Source organism: Acinonyx jubatus, chromosome A2 (assembly GCF_027475565.1).
Source record: "Acinonyx jubatus isolate Ajub_Pintada_27869175 chromosome A2, VMU_Ajub_asm_v1.0, whole genome shotgun sequence".
Taxonomy (NCBI): Eukaryota; Metazoa; Chordata; class Mammalia; order Carnivora; family Felidae; genus Acinonyx; species Acinonyx jubatus.
In genome coordinates this window covers 142,866,322-142,882,306 of record NC_069383.1, presented here as the reverse complement: position 1 = coordinate 142,882,306, position 15,985 = coordinate 142,866,322, and the positions used below count along the sequence as shown (strand labels likewise).

The window sequence follows — 15,985 nt, the reverse complement described above, 5'->3', positions numbered from 1 at the left end:
GTTGGCTGGAGAGCAGGTGGTGGAGGGAGGGAGGGGGCAAGGATATCCACAGGGCCCTCTGCTACCTCTGTTATACTTTTTCTCAGAAGAGTGAAATCTACTTAATTTGATCTTTCCAAGGATATGTGATCATGTATGGATTGTAAGGCAAGACAGCTTTCCGACTACCCTTTCTTTGGTCTTGTGATACGATTTCTGGAGGTTTTGCTTGCTTGCATTAGATGCTAAGATGATTCGTTCACTGGATATACGAGGAAAAATTATTTCACCCACGGACAGTCTGACTGCTGGAGTTCTACAGGGTAATTCTGAGCCATCTGGGGTGCATGATGCTACACAGATTCTCTCTGCACTGAGAAAGCCAACACTGTTTTCACCTGACAAAGGTGGTTGGGACATACCCACATCCGGCTTTTCCTTGCTGAGTGGTGCCATGATCCTTCTCCTCCCCCACCTCCTCCCTCCTCCTCCCCGTCCCCCTCTTTCTTCTTCCTTTCGAGTTTTATTGAGAAATAATTGGCGTATAATTGTATATGTTTCAGACGTACAGCATGATGATTTGGTTTACATATATTGTGAAATGATTACTGCAGTAGGTTTACTTCACATCTCTCATCTCATATAGATACAATAAAAAGAAAAGAATAAAAATCCTCCTGGTGATGAGAACCCTTAGGAAATATTCTCTTCACAGCTTGATTGTAGGTCACACGGCAGTGTTAGCTGTAGTCCCCAGGTTGTCTTATAACCTTTTTGTCATTCCCCATCCCCCAACCCCTGCCCCTTGTAACCACAAATCTGATCTCTTTTTTTGAGTTTGGTGGTTTTTTGGTTTTTGCTTGTTTGTCTTTGTTTCTTTGTTTTTAGCTTCCACATGTGAGATCCTACAGTGTTTGTCTTTTTCTGTCTGACTTATTTCCCTTAGCTTAATGCTTTCAAGTTCCATCCATGTTGTGGCCAATGGTAGGATTTTCTCATTTTTGTGGCTGAATAATATTCCATTGTGTGGAATGTGTGGTATATATGCCACCACTTCTTTATCCATTCATCCTTTGATAGACACTCAGGTTGTTTCCATATCTCGGCTGTTGTAAATAATGCTGCAGTGAATGGAAAATATCTTTTTGAGTTAGGGTTTTTGTTTCCATTGTATATATTCCCAGTAGAATTGCTGGATCAGATGGTAGTCTTATTTTTAATTTTTTGAGGAACCGCCATATTGTTTTCCATGGTGGCTGGCTGTACCAATTTACGAAGTGCACCAGCGTTCTCTTTTTTCCATACCCTCACCAACATTTGTTATCTCTTGTCTTCTTGGTGATAGCCACCCTAACATGTGTGAGGTGATATCTCATTTTGGTTTTGATTTGCATTTCCCTAATGACGAGTGATGCTGAGCATCTTTTCATGTTCCTGTTGGCCATTTGTATATCTTCTTTGGAAAAATGAAAAGGTATGTTGCTCACTTTTTAATTGGATTATTTGTGGTTTTTTGACATGTTCTTATTCCTTTCCATTTCCAGGGATTTCCTGAAAGCTGGAGACAAGGAGAACATTTTTAACGCAGACCATTTCCCTCTCTGGTACCGAAGAGCTGCGGAGCAGATTCCAGGGAGCTTCGTCTACTCCATCCCGTTCAGCACAGGTGGGGGTCCTTGTTAGAGTTGGGACTCTGTCTGTCTGGTCCTGCTGGCCCGGGCATTGCATGCAGAGTGTAGTGGGGGCCATCTGAATGCTGGAGGGAGCCAAGTTCTGTCTTGAGGACCAATGCTGAATATTGGCCCAGCACTGAACCATTGACCTGTTTCATAAATACAATGGCCCCAAGTAAAATTAAGCTTTTGCTTAACTGAAGTGTGAAAAGAGCATTTCACAAAGCAGGACTGGTACTTTTTACTGTGTGGAATTTGAATACAAACATCTCAGTAGATTTTTTTTTTAATGTTATCATGGCCCCACTTGGAGAAAATTCATGCAGACATACCATCCTTTGCCAGAACTTTTAGTGAATCACATCACTTTGGAGGCCCACAGTCCCCCCATCAGAAACTAAATTGATTCAAATCAACATGCAGGAGTGAGCGCTGAGATTTTTGTGTAGACTTGTGATCTCCTGACAGAGGGCTGCAGTGACCCAGGAAAAGCGCATAACCTGTGATTTTTCTAGTCCTAAGATTTTATATTATAAAAAAACTAAGGTTGCCTCCCTCCAAAAAAGAACTGAACACCATCTTATTTCAACCATGTTTAGAAGCAAAACACACTGAACATACTTTTCGATTGTCCTTGGCTTTTTCTTGTCTCACGCAGCTGATAGTTTTTGGTGCTCATTTTGTGGAAGGCTCTGACTGTGCCTTGTAGCAACTTCAGAGATGAATAAGACCTAGTTCTATAAACTTGGATTGCTTTAGACAGTTCAGTCTATACTTATGTTTTATATTAGAGCCACCGTATTAGTCTTTTTCAAGCATTCCAAAATCAGCCCTAGTGGCGGTTTTCTGGTGCTTAGTGTCAAAGCCCCTTCCTTGGTTCTTAGCACTTGCTCATTTCCATGAATGAAAACGTCTTCAGAAAGAGTGCTTTCAAAATTTGCAGAAGACACGTTGGCAAGAGTTATCTAATAACTAGTTGCATGGACTCGTTAGGAAGAGAGTCTCTCATTCATGAAGATATTCAAGGAAAGGCCAAATGTTACTGTAGAAATTCCCTGAGCAGGTAGAATTTTAGAGGAGATTATCAATTAGTTTCCTTCCAGGAAAAACTGAAATTCTTGGAGTCTGTACTCCTTTGTACCCATGGCCACACACACGTGTGTTCTCAGATACAAATGTCCGGGTGACTAAGACTCTTTCTTTATGTTTGTTTGGATGACACTTTATTGCTGAAAATACCAACCGAGAGAACAGTGAACTTTCTCATTCTGCTGCAAACCTGTCAACGTTTTCTCTTATCATGCAATCTCATGCTCCTTTCTTTGCCTTGGGATTCTAAGAAAAAAAAGAGAAAAAGAACTTAGCTTGCTAGATTTGGACTGGAAGCAAGCATGAAGTTCTTCTTTTCCGGCAGGGTGGATTTTGCTCAAAACTGGACAAAGAAAAGGAGCAGTCAGAAAAAAGAGCAATCCCCGAAGTGTTCTGTGTGTGTGTGCTTATGAATGATGGCCCCTTGTATGGGTTTCTTCTTTTACTCTTCACCATTTTCCCTACAGAGACTTATGTCTGGGAAAAACAAATTCTGGCTAATTGAGGCTGTTGTAGAATTGGTTTTTGGCAAGTGGGGTTGTCAAAGGAATTTACCTTGTTCGTGATAAAGTTAAGGATGACTTCACATCTTAGGAGATTTCATTCTTCCTTTTGGTTCGGAGAATGTAACATCACCAAGTACAAGTGTTATGATGAAGCTGTCTTATTGTTTCTACCATGTGTTGATTACCTGCACACATTGAAAAACAAGCTGGTTTTTATTACTGCTTAGGCTTGAGCCAGGAGAAGGTTCTCAGTTGCTTCAGTCATAAGCGTATTCAAATTCAGGTCTGCCCTCTCCATTTCCCAGTTCATATTGGATTCCATTCATGGAACACCTTTTATAAGGCAAGCAGTGTGCTAACAATTATCAACCAAGGCGGGGGGGGGGGGGGGGGGTTGAAACCTGTGCTCAGGGTCTTTTAATTTATGGATATTGGAGCCATTGTTAGTAATTGCAAATGTCTTCATACTAATGCCTTATTGTTACCACATTAATAAGAGTTTGGAGTAAGGATTGAATTCCAAGTCTATCCCTGATTGGGAATGGTTTTGCTAAGAAAAACTGGTCTTGAAATTAGAATTTTATAAATCAGTAAAGTTGTAACGAACAAACCAAAACTAAAGTTCCCAACTTGTAAAACAGTTTCAAAACTTTATCTCCTGTAGCTCTCCACAGCCGTATTTAGAGAGGCAGTGTAAATATGATCACTAACACAAGTAAACACTGTAATTAGTAACCACAAATCACAAGAGAAATGTGGTCCCTCCAGTGGTGCTTAATAATTTTGATGTGAAGAGGCTGGACACCCCCCCGCCCCCAGTGTGGCACTCATAACTCAGTGCACTGATTCCTTCAGCTGACAGGACTGTCTACACAGCACCTGTGGCCTAACAGAGTTGGCCAACTCTGAGTCTGGGAACCATGCACTAACACAATCTGCAGAATTGGTGGCCATGGGCCAGTATGATTACTCTCTTAACCTGGGCACACAACCATCTCCATTTTTGTTGTGATGGTTTTTCTTCTTTCAGGAATAGTCAACAAAAGCAATGTGGTGACAGCGAGTACCTCCATCCAGCTCCTCGATGAACGGAAATCTCCTGTGGTAGCAGGTAAAGGATGGATTTCAGTCAATTAATAGAAATAAGCATGGCATCCATTTATCTGGCCAATGAACTGCTTCTATGCAGCATGTTTATTCTTCACAAAATAAGTTTTGAAAGGAACCAAAAGCTAACACGTACTTCTTCCTTAGCTTGGTGTTATCTTCACCAATTCAGGATTCTGACTGGTTGTGTTTGTTGTGACAACAAAAATGTTTCCCAGTACTCTTATTCTCAAACCAGTAAGAAATTGTTGGTCCATGCAGAGGAGAATTTCTTGAAAGTTGGCAGTGTGCTCATTTAAAGTAAGCTCCATATCTCCCACTGCTACATCATTAGGATAACAGTGGGCATACTAGGCAATTGTGGGTTTGTTTTAGGCACACACGAGCCGAAATGTGCCTTCTCTGGAAAGCCTGAGATTTTTACCTCTCTCATCCTGCTGAGGAATTGAAGTTAGATGTATCTGTAGGTGCCGGGTTTGGGACGAGGCGAACGCCAAACCATTTCATGATGGAGGGTCTTAAATTGTCAAAGAAACCCTGGCTCTGGCTTTTGCCATCTCTCTCACTCTCAAGAATGTCAGTAGACATCTGTGGCCGGCGATGGGCTTTCATTGGTGGTGTTTGGCCTAAAGGGCTGGAAACTGCCACAGGTGCTCCTTTGGGGACAGCTGCTGACAAAAATGGAGTCTACAGGCTTGTCTGGCATGTGGTCTATTTCTGACATCGTCGTATCCATTGGCGGAGGGTGGATGAGACCCTCCAAATTCCATCCTGATATTGGCTAGGTTTACCAAAGGGAGTTGTTCTGCTTCCAGACAACCTCTCTCAGTAAGTTGTACTGTAGGGGGACTTTGAACATCCAACTGCTGTGTCTGCACACCGTGAATATTTGTGGGGGATTGCAAATGGAGCAGATAGTTTTGAGTGTGGTTGTCTCTGGCTGGAAAACACCAGGCTTCTTTCCCCACTTTATTTCTGACTTAGTCTATGTGTCATCATTGTATTAGCAGGGATTGAAAGACCTGGGGGCAATTTCCCTGGTTATTCCTGGCTTTTGGATATGGCAAGGAAGACTGTCTTCTGTGTCTGACCTGTAGATCATCTTGAACTAGGCAGACCTGTAACTAATCAGCCAGGAGATCAGGGCTCTGAGGATTCACAGCTTCTGTCTTTAAATTTTGTCACTTAGCATCTCATGTTCCTTGAAGAAAGTAGGAGACAGGATCATGTAACTTAGCAGGGTTTATTTTTGCTCAAAGGAAGTTAGCCTTCCTTACCTCTAGGGTGACCCAGCCAGCTAGTTCTGGAGGCATGTTATCTCCCTGGAACAGGGCCACGTGCAGCAGCTGTCAAAGATGTGGCCTGACCAAAGCGACTGTCCAACTGTTTGGAAGTTTCTTAAAACCTTTTCATGGGGTGCCTGGGTGGCTCAGTTGGTTAAGCATCTGACTTTGGCTCGGGTCATGACCGTGGTCTGTGAGTTTGAGCCTCGCATCGGGCTCCGTGCTGTCAGCTCAGAGCCTGGAGCCTGCTTCGGATTCTGTGTCTCCCTCTCTCTCTGCCTTTTCCCCACTCATACTCTGTTTCTCTCTGTCTCTCAAAAATGAATAAATGTTAAAAAAAAATTAAAAAAATAAAAAACCTTTTCCTTAGTTTTCTCATTCAGTCATCATGAAGGATGCTCTGTGTCAGCCCTAAGGTGGTGGTGCCCATCCCCGCCACTTTTGTCTAAGCTTGCAAACTAAGCTCAAATGTTTCCAAATGCCTATTGTTTTGTAAATGTCTGTTTGGCTCAGTATGGATGAAATGTGGACTCAGCCTGGGTACCGTGTATCCAATCTGGAGAAGAACGTGAGTTTTCCAAAATGGTTCATTTGTCTATGCTGGTCTACTGTTGAGTTACACAGATGGCCAGAGAACACAGGCAGCTCACAAGACACGGTTTGTCCAGCTGTGAGTGGGTGGAAGAGACGTCCTCCTGTTTACTGCTACTCAGTGTGTGTCAACTGGTCCCTGTCTTCACAAGATAATTACAGAGCAAGACGAAGAAGCAAGGTTATCGAAGGAGCTGTATTTAGTACTTACCTTTTAAAACTGGTAGTTATTAACCTTTTTTTTAAAAGTGTGTTTGGTAGGTGTAAGATAAAACAGATTTGCTCAGTTTGATCTTGAAGGCTGCCATGGAGGAGGCACCATGAAGGCAATGACCTCAAGAGGACCTTTCTGTCGCCAAAAGCAGAGTGGCCTCCTCAGCACTTCCCACAGATTGCATTGACTCTGACTCACCCATCCTGTCACTGTGTGATTAGTTTCGGTAACTTTCTTCTGTGTGTTTTCCTCAAATTAAGTAGACATTGTTTACTACTCTAAAGCAAAAAAGGTCATTTTAATTGGGGAAGAAGCCTTGTTTTGGCAAGTGAGGATGAATATGTGAGCAGGCCTGCTTCCCCACCAGTGTGCCTCCAACTGCAGATGGAATACGGCCAACTGGCAGTAATTTGGGGTCTCAATGAAATCCTTGTGTTCAATTGAAAAGTATATGGAAGGAAAGGTGTACAACTTTGCAAATCATTATCAAGGATACCTTTGAAAGGCCAGCTCTCAAGCCTGTTCGGGTGTTCTCATGTTCACTGGCTCTCAGTGTCTGTTTGGGACAGAAAGAGTTTCTTGTTTTGTTTTGTTTTTGCTTTATTCTCTTTCTTTCTTTCTTTTGTCGTTTTCTTTTTTAAACAAAACATTTAGATACTCATCTGTCAATGACATCTTTGCAGAAAGGGCAGTCAAACTGGGAAGGATTCCATTTATGCGTCAGCCTGGTGCATAAATGGGCCCCATCCATCTTTTTGGCCCATGACATTGCTTACAGTCCTTCTCTGGAGGGACCTGCCAGCTTTCCAGCTGCCACTAGTGTGCTGAATTTTCTTACTTGCTTTCCCACTGCAAAGGAAGAAATGGTAGGACTTTCTCTTTGGCTTACCAAGTCTCTCCAGAGCCCTGGAGCCTCCTGTGTATGACAAACCTCTCCTCCATTTTTCTGTTCTTATTAGCAATGCAAACCTTGGACTGTAAAGTCCACAAAGGTTTGTCACTCACTCTGTAACTTACTAAATATGTGGTCTTGGGTCTCCGAAGGTCTATCTCAAATAACATTGGGATCATTACCTCTTTCACCTTACTCTGGCTTGATTTGGGGGTAAAATGAGAAAACAAAATACTGGACTATGAAGAAGTATAAATATGCTAGAATTCGGGGGAACCTATTTTTACCTTCAAGCTTATTCATTCATTCACTCACTTATGCACTGAATATTTCCTGACCTCCTTCCTTTACCAAGCACTCTAGATATACATGAATAAGATCCAGGCTCCATAATGACATTCCCTTCTTCCCTCCAAACACATGTAAAATAGCAGTTATTTTTAAAGCCATGTCCACACAGGACAGGTGAAGAGAAAAGCTGGATAATTACCTAGAAGGTCCTGGAGGTAAAAAACTTCGTTCTTTTCACCTCCTGTTCCTCAGAACAGAACCCCTGTTCTGAAGTATAGTAGATTAATCCTCAATAAGAATTCTGTAAATTGAGTTGAACTTGTAGAAACCTGTTTTGCCCTCATTTTGTTATTACTGACTTGAGTTCCATCAATTACTTAGATCATGGTGTTAATTCCCTACACTGTTCTTCGTGGGACACTGGGCCATATCGGCCAACAGTCACAGGCACCGATTCTACCATTAGAGGATGGAAATGACATAGAGAAAGAAACGCACAGAGGGAAGAATTGAGCCATCAGGGAAGGTGTAACTATGCAGGGAACTTCTTCCCTCCTTGGACAGTTTGTCTGATCCCCCCCACCCCCCATTGTCCTTCTGGACTCTAACAATACACAGTACATAATCTCAGTTTTTCTAAGTAAGTTCAGGATTGGGGATTTTTTAAATAACAGAAAATAAATTCTGATTTTTTTTTTGCATTTGCTTTAAAATGTAAATTTTAGCACATCAAAATCTAAAACCTCTTCTACAAATGTGCCAGTTTGATTTCTTAAATGAAATGAAAAACCTCTCCAAAGGCAAGGACTGTCCCAATTACCTTTTTATCCCCAGCGCTGAGCACAAAGGAGGTTGACATGTGGTAAATGTGTCAAAACAGTAGATGAATCAAGGAAAATGGGCTTCATTTTCATCTGTTCTGAGTAGGTCCATAAGTTTACAAGTTTTACCATCTACATGATAGGAACACAGTATTTGACTCTAAGAGAGTCAAACTCTAAGAGAAGTAGGCAGCAGCTAAAACTCCAATCCATGCCCTGGTGATATGATGCAGACTATGTTGGATATTTTAAGAAATAGAAAAACTGTGTAGTACTCCATCCTAATGGCAGCTGTGTTGGCCCAGTAGTTAATCTCTATGTCAGTAAATGTCTTTTCTGAGGTCCGAGCATTAAAGTGATATTTATAATAGCCAATCTGATCATCAACATAAAGAAAAATAGATTAGAGACCATAGAGGCATTGTTTTCCTACAGAAACAGTTTTTAAAACAGATTTTAAGTATAAAATTTGATTATTTTTAGTAAATAAATAATTGAGTGGGAGCAGGGCTCTGACCTCCTGGTCTGCTCCTCTGCAAGAAACACAGGTCATCTTAAATTCATTCATTGGGGGAAATTTGAAAATGTGGGTTATGTGATCTAATGTGCATAATTCTAGACAGTATAATAAGGGGAATGCTTGATATTAGGACAGATGATCTCATTTTAACCAGCTAATTAGGAAAGAGATGAAATTCCCATTGACCACTAGCTATTGTCAGGTATATGATATTTAAACTACACGGACTATTTCATATGTACTCTTCATTAGAACTGGATGAATAATGTTGGCAAAATGTTATAGGCAGATACTTAGTTTAACAACATTCCTTTGATGGGATTTCACATATTTGATATAAATGAGTTATCTAGTGTGGCAGGAATTGAGTCAAGTCTGCGTAGATAAGCCTCTAGTTTGTCAGATCTGAGCAAAGGGAGTGTTTTATCTCCGCAGACATTTAGTACTTACTGATTAAACCAGTAGTTCTCAACCAGGGCACTTCCCTCACACCCATGGGGCAGTTGATTGCATGCAGAGACGTTTTTGTCACAACTGGCTAAAGGGGGGGTGCTACCAGCCTCTAGTGGGTCCAGGTCAGGAATGCTGCTATGTATCCTCTGAGGCTCATGACAGCCCCTCCAAACAACAAGGAATTATCTGGTCCAAAATGTCAGGAGGGGAGAGATTGAGAAATGACAGGCAAATGTCAACTTTTAGTGCTTTCAAATTCACTGCTTTCCCTTCTTGGGCTCCTTTATAAATGATTTTGTTTTATTTTTTTATTGTGTAATTAAATTATTCAGTAAATGTGTATCTAGCATCTACCGTGTATGTTGTGCTGGGGATACAGCTGTGAACAGCCACCCTAGACATCACTGTGGAGTGTATTGAGGGATTGTTGGTTGATACGATAGGAGGGCACCGTCGGCATGCCGTACCCGGAGGCTGGGGGACAGCTGCCCGAGGAAGAATCCTTCCACCCAGATGCCACGGCACTCCCTGAAGATACTGAGACAAACCAAGTTGCTGCCAATGGAGAGCTTCCATATGTGTAGGAGATATAGACCACAGACAAGTATTGCATGAATGGAGGGAGGGAGGGGGGAAGGAGCCAGGCAGACTGGTAGTGGTAAATGCTCTATAGAGAATAGACCAGGATAAAGAGATGAGGTGAGGCTGGCAGTGGCAAAGGCAGGGATGTGTGCCCATCTTCACACATGTACGTTTGGCTGTGTGGTAGGGGCAGTGCTTCTCCAGATCAGGGGATAGGGTGGGTCAGAAAAGGCCCGACATGAGCAGAGTCCTAAATGGTGAGATGCAGCCATCTGCAAAGATCTGTGGGCAGGGCGTTCCAGGCAGACAGAACAAACTTGTCCAGGAATCTTGAATGAGATCCCTCACACATGTTGTAGCCACGTTCCAGGTGGGTACTCTGAGACACGGACAAGCCTCTCGGGTTTCAGGGGTATTTGCTGGGATCTTAAAGCAGGACTGATGGGCAGGTGGGCAGATGACCCAGGGAGAGGTGGGGAACCCAAGGCAGGTCTTCATTCTAAATATTAGCTAGAAGATAGGGCTTTTCTATGTGTTTGGCATTTGGTTCTCTCTCTCTCTTTCTCTCTCTCTCTCTCTCTCTCTCTTTCCTTTTTTAAGCTGACAAACAGGAGTAATGCAGGGGCAAAAAGAGGTCTAAGCCAGTATGACTGACAACAGCAAACCTCATAGAAATGGATTAATGATGTAGCTACTAATTATGCCATAGATCAAGTCTGCCACAGAGAACAGCTGCCCCGCATGCCACGGTAGCCAGGGATGGGGGCGCGGTAAAGACTTCTGCTCCAGGAATAAAAATAGCCCAGAAATTTGAGAAACTGGATCCCATGTGCTAACTCTCCAGGACACTCACTGCCAAGAGTCACCGTCCTTTTATAAACCTTATCAAAAGCACCAACATGTCTTCCACCCAAAACTCAGCAGCAGAACTTTCGGATAACAGGTCCTCACCCCTGCTTGTGTGTGTTCTGAATCAGCAAGCAAAGACCCTTCTTTTTGAGGTCATGGTGTGATTTGGGCATTAAAGCCAATGTGAACCGAGGGTTTGGCAGTGAGCCCAGGGCCGTTTCACCCCTCTTGTAAAATGAGGTTGACTGGTGCTTCAGCCGGATTTCTAACAGCCTAGTTTTTAAAGATGGGGATTTGTTTCATCATCACAGAAAAGGAAAGAACTGACTGATAATGGAGAATTACTTACACCCAGATGCTGTCTTGGGGGACCTCTGGGGTTCTTGTTGAGAGAAATAAATTTGCTTATAAATAAATACACGTACAGTGTTTGGCAAATGCCTCTAGTGAGTGCTCAATCACGAGTAGCTGCTAAACTGTCATTACTATTGCTTCTGTTGTTAGAATGATGGTTGGCTACACCCGCCACTACTCACTAGCCAGTGCTTATTGTCATGTGCTGTTCTCTGTGAGAACTTTCATAGGAAATACCATTACAGTATCTTGACATGTTTCACAAAACTTTGAAACTCACACTTTCATGTCCCCATGTACCCAGAGGTTGGCCAGCTGCAGCCCATGGGACCAAATCTAGGCTGCAGTCTATTTTGTTTGGTTTTCTTATAGCTTCATTGAGATATATTTCACATACTGTAAAAACTCACCCACATAAAGTATACAGTCTATTGGATTTTAGTGTATTGACAGAGTTGTGCAACCATCGCCACAATCTAATTTTAGAACAATTTCAACATCCCACAAAGAACCCCTTGTACACACACAGTCTCATTCTTGATATCTTATTCCCTACCCCAGCCACAGGATACCACAAATCTACTTTATGTCTCTATGGATTTGCCTTTTCTGGACTTTGCAGATAAATGGAATCACAACAGTACGTGGCCTTGTGTGATCAGCTTCTTTTACTTAGCTTAATGTTTTCAAGGTCAATCCATATTGTAGCATGTGTCAATACTTTGGGTTTTTTTTTTTTGTATTGCCAAATGATATTCTATTGTTTGTACATACACCATTTTATTTATCCATTCATCAGTTTATGGACATTTGGGCTCCCACCTTTTAGCTATTCATAATGTTGATATGAACACTCATGGACAGTGGACATGGACAAGTTTTTGTGTTGACACATATTTCCGTTTGCCTTGTGTAGACACCTAAGAGTGGAATTTTGGCATCATATGGTAATTCTATGTTTGATATTTTGAAGAGCTATCAAGCTGTTTTCCAGAGTGGCTCCACCATTTTACGGTCTCACCAGCAACGTATGAGGGTTCCAATTTTTCCACAACTTGATCAACACTTGCTATTGTCTGTCTTCTTTATTTTAGCCATCTGGTGGGTGTGAAACTATTTGCATTTCCCTAATAACTAATTATGCTGAGCATCTTTTCATGTGCTACCTGAATTTGATCATAAGAGAAATTTATTTTCAGATCCTTTGCCCATATTTAAGTTACATTATGTGTCTTTTTATTATTGAGATATGAGTTCCTTACATATGCTGGATATAAGTACTTTGTCTGATGTCTACCAGCTGTTTTTGTAAATGACATTTTGTTGAAATACAGCCATGCCCTTATTGTCTATGGATACCTTTCTGCTAAAATGGCAGACCTCAGTAGTTGGATAGAGACCATATGGACTATAAAGCCAAGAATATTTAAAAATTTTTTAATGTGTATTTATTCATTTTTTGAGAGACAGAGTGTGAGTGGGAAGGGGCAGAGAGAGGGAAACAGAGAATCCGAAACAGGCGCCAGGCTCTGAGCTGTCAGAACAGAGCCAGACGCGGGGCTCGAACTCACAAACCATGAGATCATGACCTGAGCCGAAGTCAGACGCTTAACCAACCGAGCCACCCTTTTTTTTTTTTAATGTGTATTTTAAAGCCAAGAATATTTAATACCTGGCTCTTTATAGACAAAAGTTGCCAACTCTTGCTTTGGAAAAAAATATGTCACAATCTATTTTTTTTTTAAAAAAACACAAAACACTGATTTGTTCCTTCATTTATTTAACATCTTTTTATTTTATAAAAATGAAGTGGATATTTAAATCAGAGGCTATGTAAGTAAATGTTGAAGACCGAGCTTCATGTATCAGAAGGTGCCCATCAGTTGTGCCTAATGTTTTTGTATATGTGGTTACACAGAAATCCCAATCAAAGATCCTAAGCGTTCTAAAAATATATGCTCTCATTGTCAGTCAAGACAGTGATTTACTTAATCTTCGCTCTAGTTTATAAACCTCTGAACAGTGTAATCAGCATAATGCTCGGTAGAGCATTGGAAATGCCCTCACATGCTTTGGTGGAAAACAGTTTATGGGATTTTTCCCCCCCAGCATGGATCATGAGAGATTTGGGGATTTATTTAGTTGCCTTTATCCAGGCAAATCTCCTAGTGACCTTGTTGGGATCTTGATCTTATTTAAGACTAGAATATGTGACTCATGCTAAGTCAAGTGCCCACAGAGGAAAAGTGAGCTGACCTGAATCTCCCCTCCTGGAGAAGAAGGATGGACATCAGCAGAGTCTGCAGTAGGAGCATAAATGCTCTGCCAGTCAGTCCATGGAAAATGCTTTGGCTGGTTGGTGGTGGGAAAGGGGGACAGTGCGGATCAGAGACTTGCACCCACCAAGAGCTCCTGGGTTCTATTCTGGATGAAAATTTCTACATGAGACCAGGATAAGTGTCTAATTGTCATTCCTACTTTAAGAACAAATTATATGTGAACAGGGTGAGGCCGATGGGAGTGTATGATTGTCTTTAAACAAAAAAAGAAAATTTTGGAATGAAACCATAGTTTATGGTCATTTTCCATGCTTTTGCTTCACTAGCCTACTCCTACCAACTTCCAGATTTGTGCTGGTATAGTCAGGTTTTTAAGCCAAAATTATTTTTGTTATTGAATTATTTTGTGTCATGCATTTCTCGGTCTCTTATGCCATAGGATTTTTCCACATGTCCCCTCCTTCATTCTCTCCAGAACCCACCCCAGACAAGTTTCATCCACAGTGAAGCACTTCTCAAGGTCACCTATAACCTCCACATTATGGAATCCAGCTACAAACATTTATTATCTAATAGTTTCCACGAGTCAGGGATCTGGGTGAAGCTTACCTGGGTCATCAGGCTCAGGGTCTCTCACAAAGGCTGCAGTCAAGGTACTGGCCCAGGGTCTTTCATGAGGGTGCAGCGAAAATGTTGTTGGGGCTGTGGTCTTATCTGAAGGCTCAGCAAACAGGAAATGCTTCCACAGTCACTCATGAGAAGCTTAGCAGCTGGTTGTTGGTCAGCCACTGTCCTGACATCCTCACCATGTGACTGTCTCCACAGGTGTTGACTTTCCTCAGAACAAGCAGGAGAGAATGAACACAATGGGAGCCAGAGTTTTTTTGTTACTTAGTCCTGGAAGTGATATTCTATGATGTGTACCTCATATTCTTTTTGCTAGAACAAGTCACTGGTTCCAGCCCACCCTCAAGGGGAGGCAGTTCAAAAAGGGCATGAGTACCTTCAAGAATCATCTGAAAAGCTGCCACAACCCACAGGGTCCTACATGATTGGACTCCTCGTTACCCTCTAACCTCAGCTCCTTCTGCCTCTACTTTTGTTCACTTGGCCACATTACCTTTACATTGTTCTTCAAACACATTAAATGTGCTCGTATGTCAGGGCCTTTGGACCTGCTGTGCCTTCTCCCTGGGACTGTTTCCCTCCAGATATCTTCACCACTGGTTCTATCTTCTCCTTCCGGTTTCTGCTCAACTATTTTCTGAGGGGATTTCGTGATCACCAAGTATAAAACAGAAACTCTTCCTCTCCCATATCCCCAGTACTCTGTGCCCGTCATACCTACTTCTCCACCACTTGATGTACATAGATTTTATGTCATTATCTTCTCCTTCTGGGAGATGTTAAGTTCCATGGGGCATATGCTTTATATCTCTTATTCCCTCCTTCATCTCTGATACTTAGAAAATTGCCTGGCATGCAGAAGGTGCTTAGAAATTTATCAGATTATTTGACTTTGCATTGTTTTGTAACCATATTAACTAAACCAGACATACCCCTGACTTTAACTGATTTGGTGCTTATTGCTCGCACTTGAATGGCAGGACTCCACATTTTTCAGTTCTTCTCACATTTCTCCTCCCCCTTCCCCTTCCCCTTGTTTTTATAATTCATCCCTTGATCAATTAAAGTAGGTCTTGAGTCATTTTTCTTCAAAAACAATGCATGGATGGCATGCTCCCTAAACGGTTGCGTATCTGAGAATTGCAAGCTCAGTCTGGTTCCTTGTTAAGTGTCGTTTTTTTGTTTGGTTTCTAGACTTTGGAATATTTAATTTTTTCTTTAAAGTTTGAAAATTTTACCAGAATCCATTTGTTTCGTTTATGTGTTTTTTCTCTAATTTATACTGATTGAGACTTTCATGTACCAGGCAATAAGCTAGACTAACTTTTAATATTTTTTCCATTGATCTCTCTTATAGGAAGCCCTTCTCAATCTATATAATTGGAGTTTTTCTTTAGCTCAGGAAAGATGTCTTCTCAGATTTTCTTTCCTTCTGTTTGGCAGGTTCTAATCTGTTTATTGGGAAAACCAAGTATCCATATTTTAGTTCTTTACCATTTCTCCTTCATTTCTATCATCTTCTGGTGCTTTCATCTCTATTTTTTCTTTTGAATTCCAGGAGTGAATATGCCTGTAATAGTGTTCTATATCACTGATTCAATATGTCCTAATGTTTCTTCTGTACCTCTGATGGTGACTATGGAAGATTTTATTCATTTATTATTTACTATTATTAGCCATTATTATTTTATTATTTGTCATTATTTTATGATTGTTTGCAATTATTTACTCCTTTCTTTTTTTAAAAGTTTATTTATTTTGAGAGAGAGTACATATGCGCACACAGACAGGGGAGGGGCAGAGAGAGAGGGGGAGAGAAAGAATCCCAAGCAGGCTTCTGTCAGCAAGGAACCCGACATGGAGCTTGAACCCACA

General features: G+C 41.5%; 1 protein-coding gene across 7 annotated transcripts in view; it reads left to right on the top strand.

Moving 5' to 3' along the window:
- The window catches only part of CACNA2D3 (calcium voltage-gated channel auxiliary subunit alpha2delta 3), a 1,033,852-nt gene that overhangs the window by 875,219 nt on the left and 142,648 nt on the right, over window positions 1–15,985 (top strand). For all 7 annotated transcript variants that reach the window (XM_053220354.1, XM_053220357.1, XM_053220355.1 and 4 more), the window contains 2 exons: window positions 1,524–1,645; window positions 4,278–4,358. In XM_053220354.1, coding sequence (XP_053076329.1) covers window positions 1,524–1,645; window positions 4,278–4,358 — 203 coding nt within the window. The remainder of the gene's footprint in view (window positions 1–1,523; window positions 1,646–4,277; window positions 4,359–15,985) is intronic.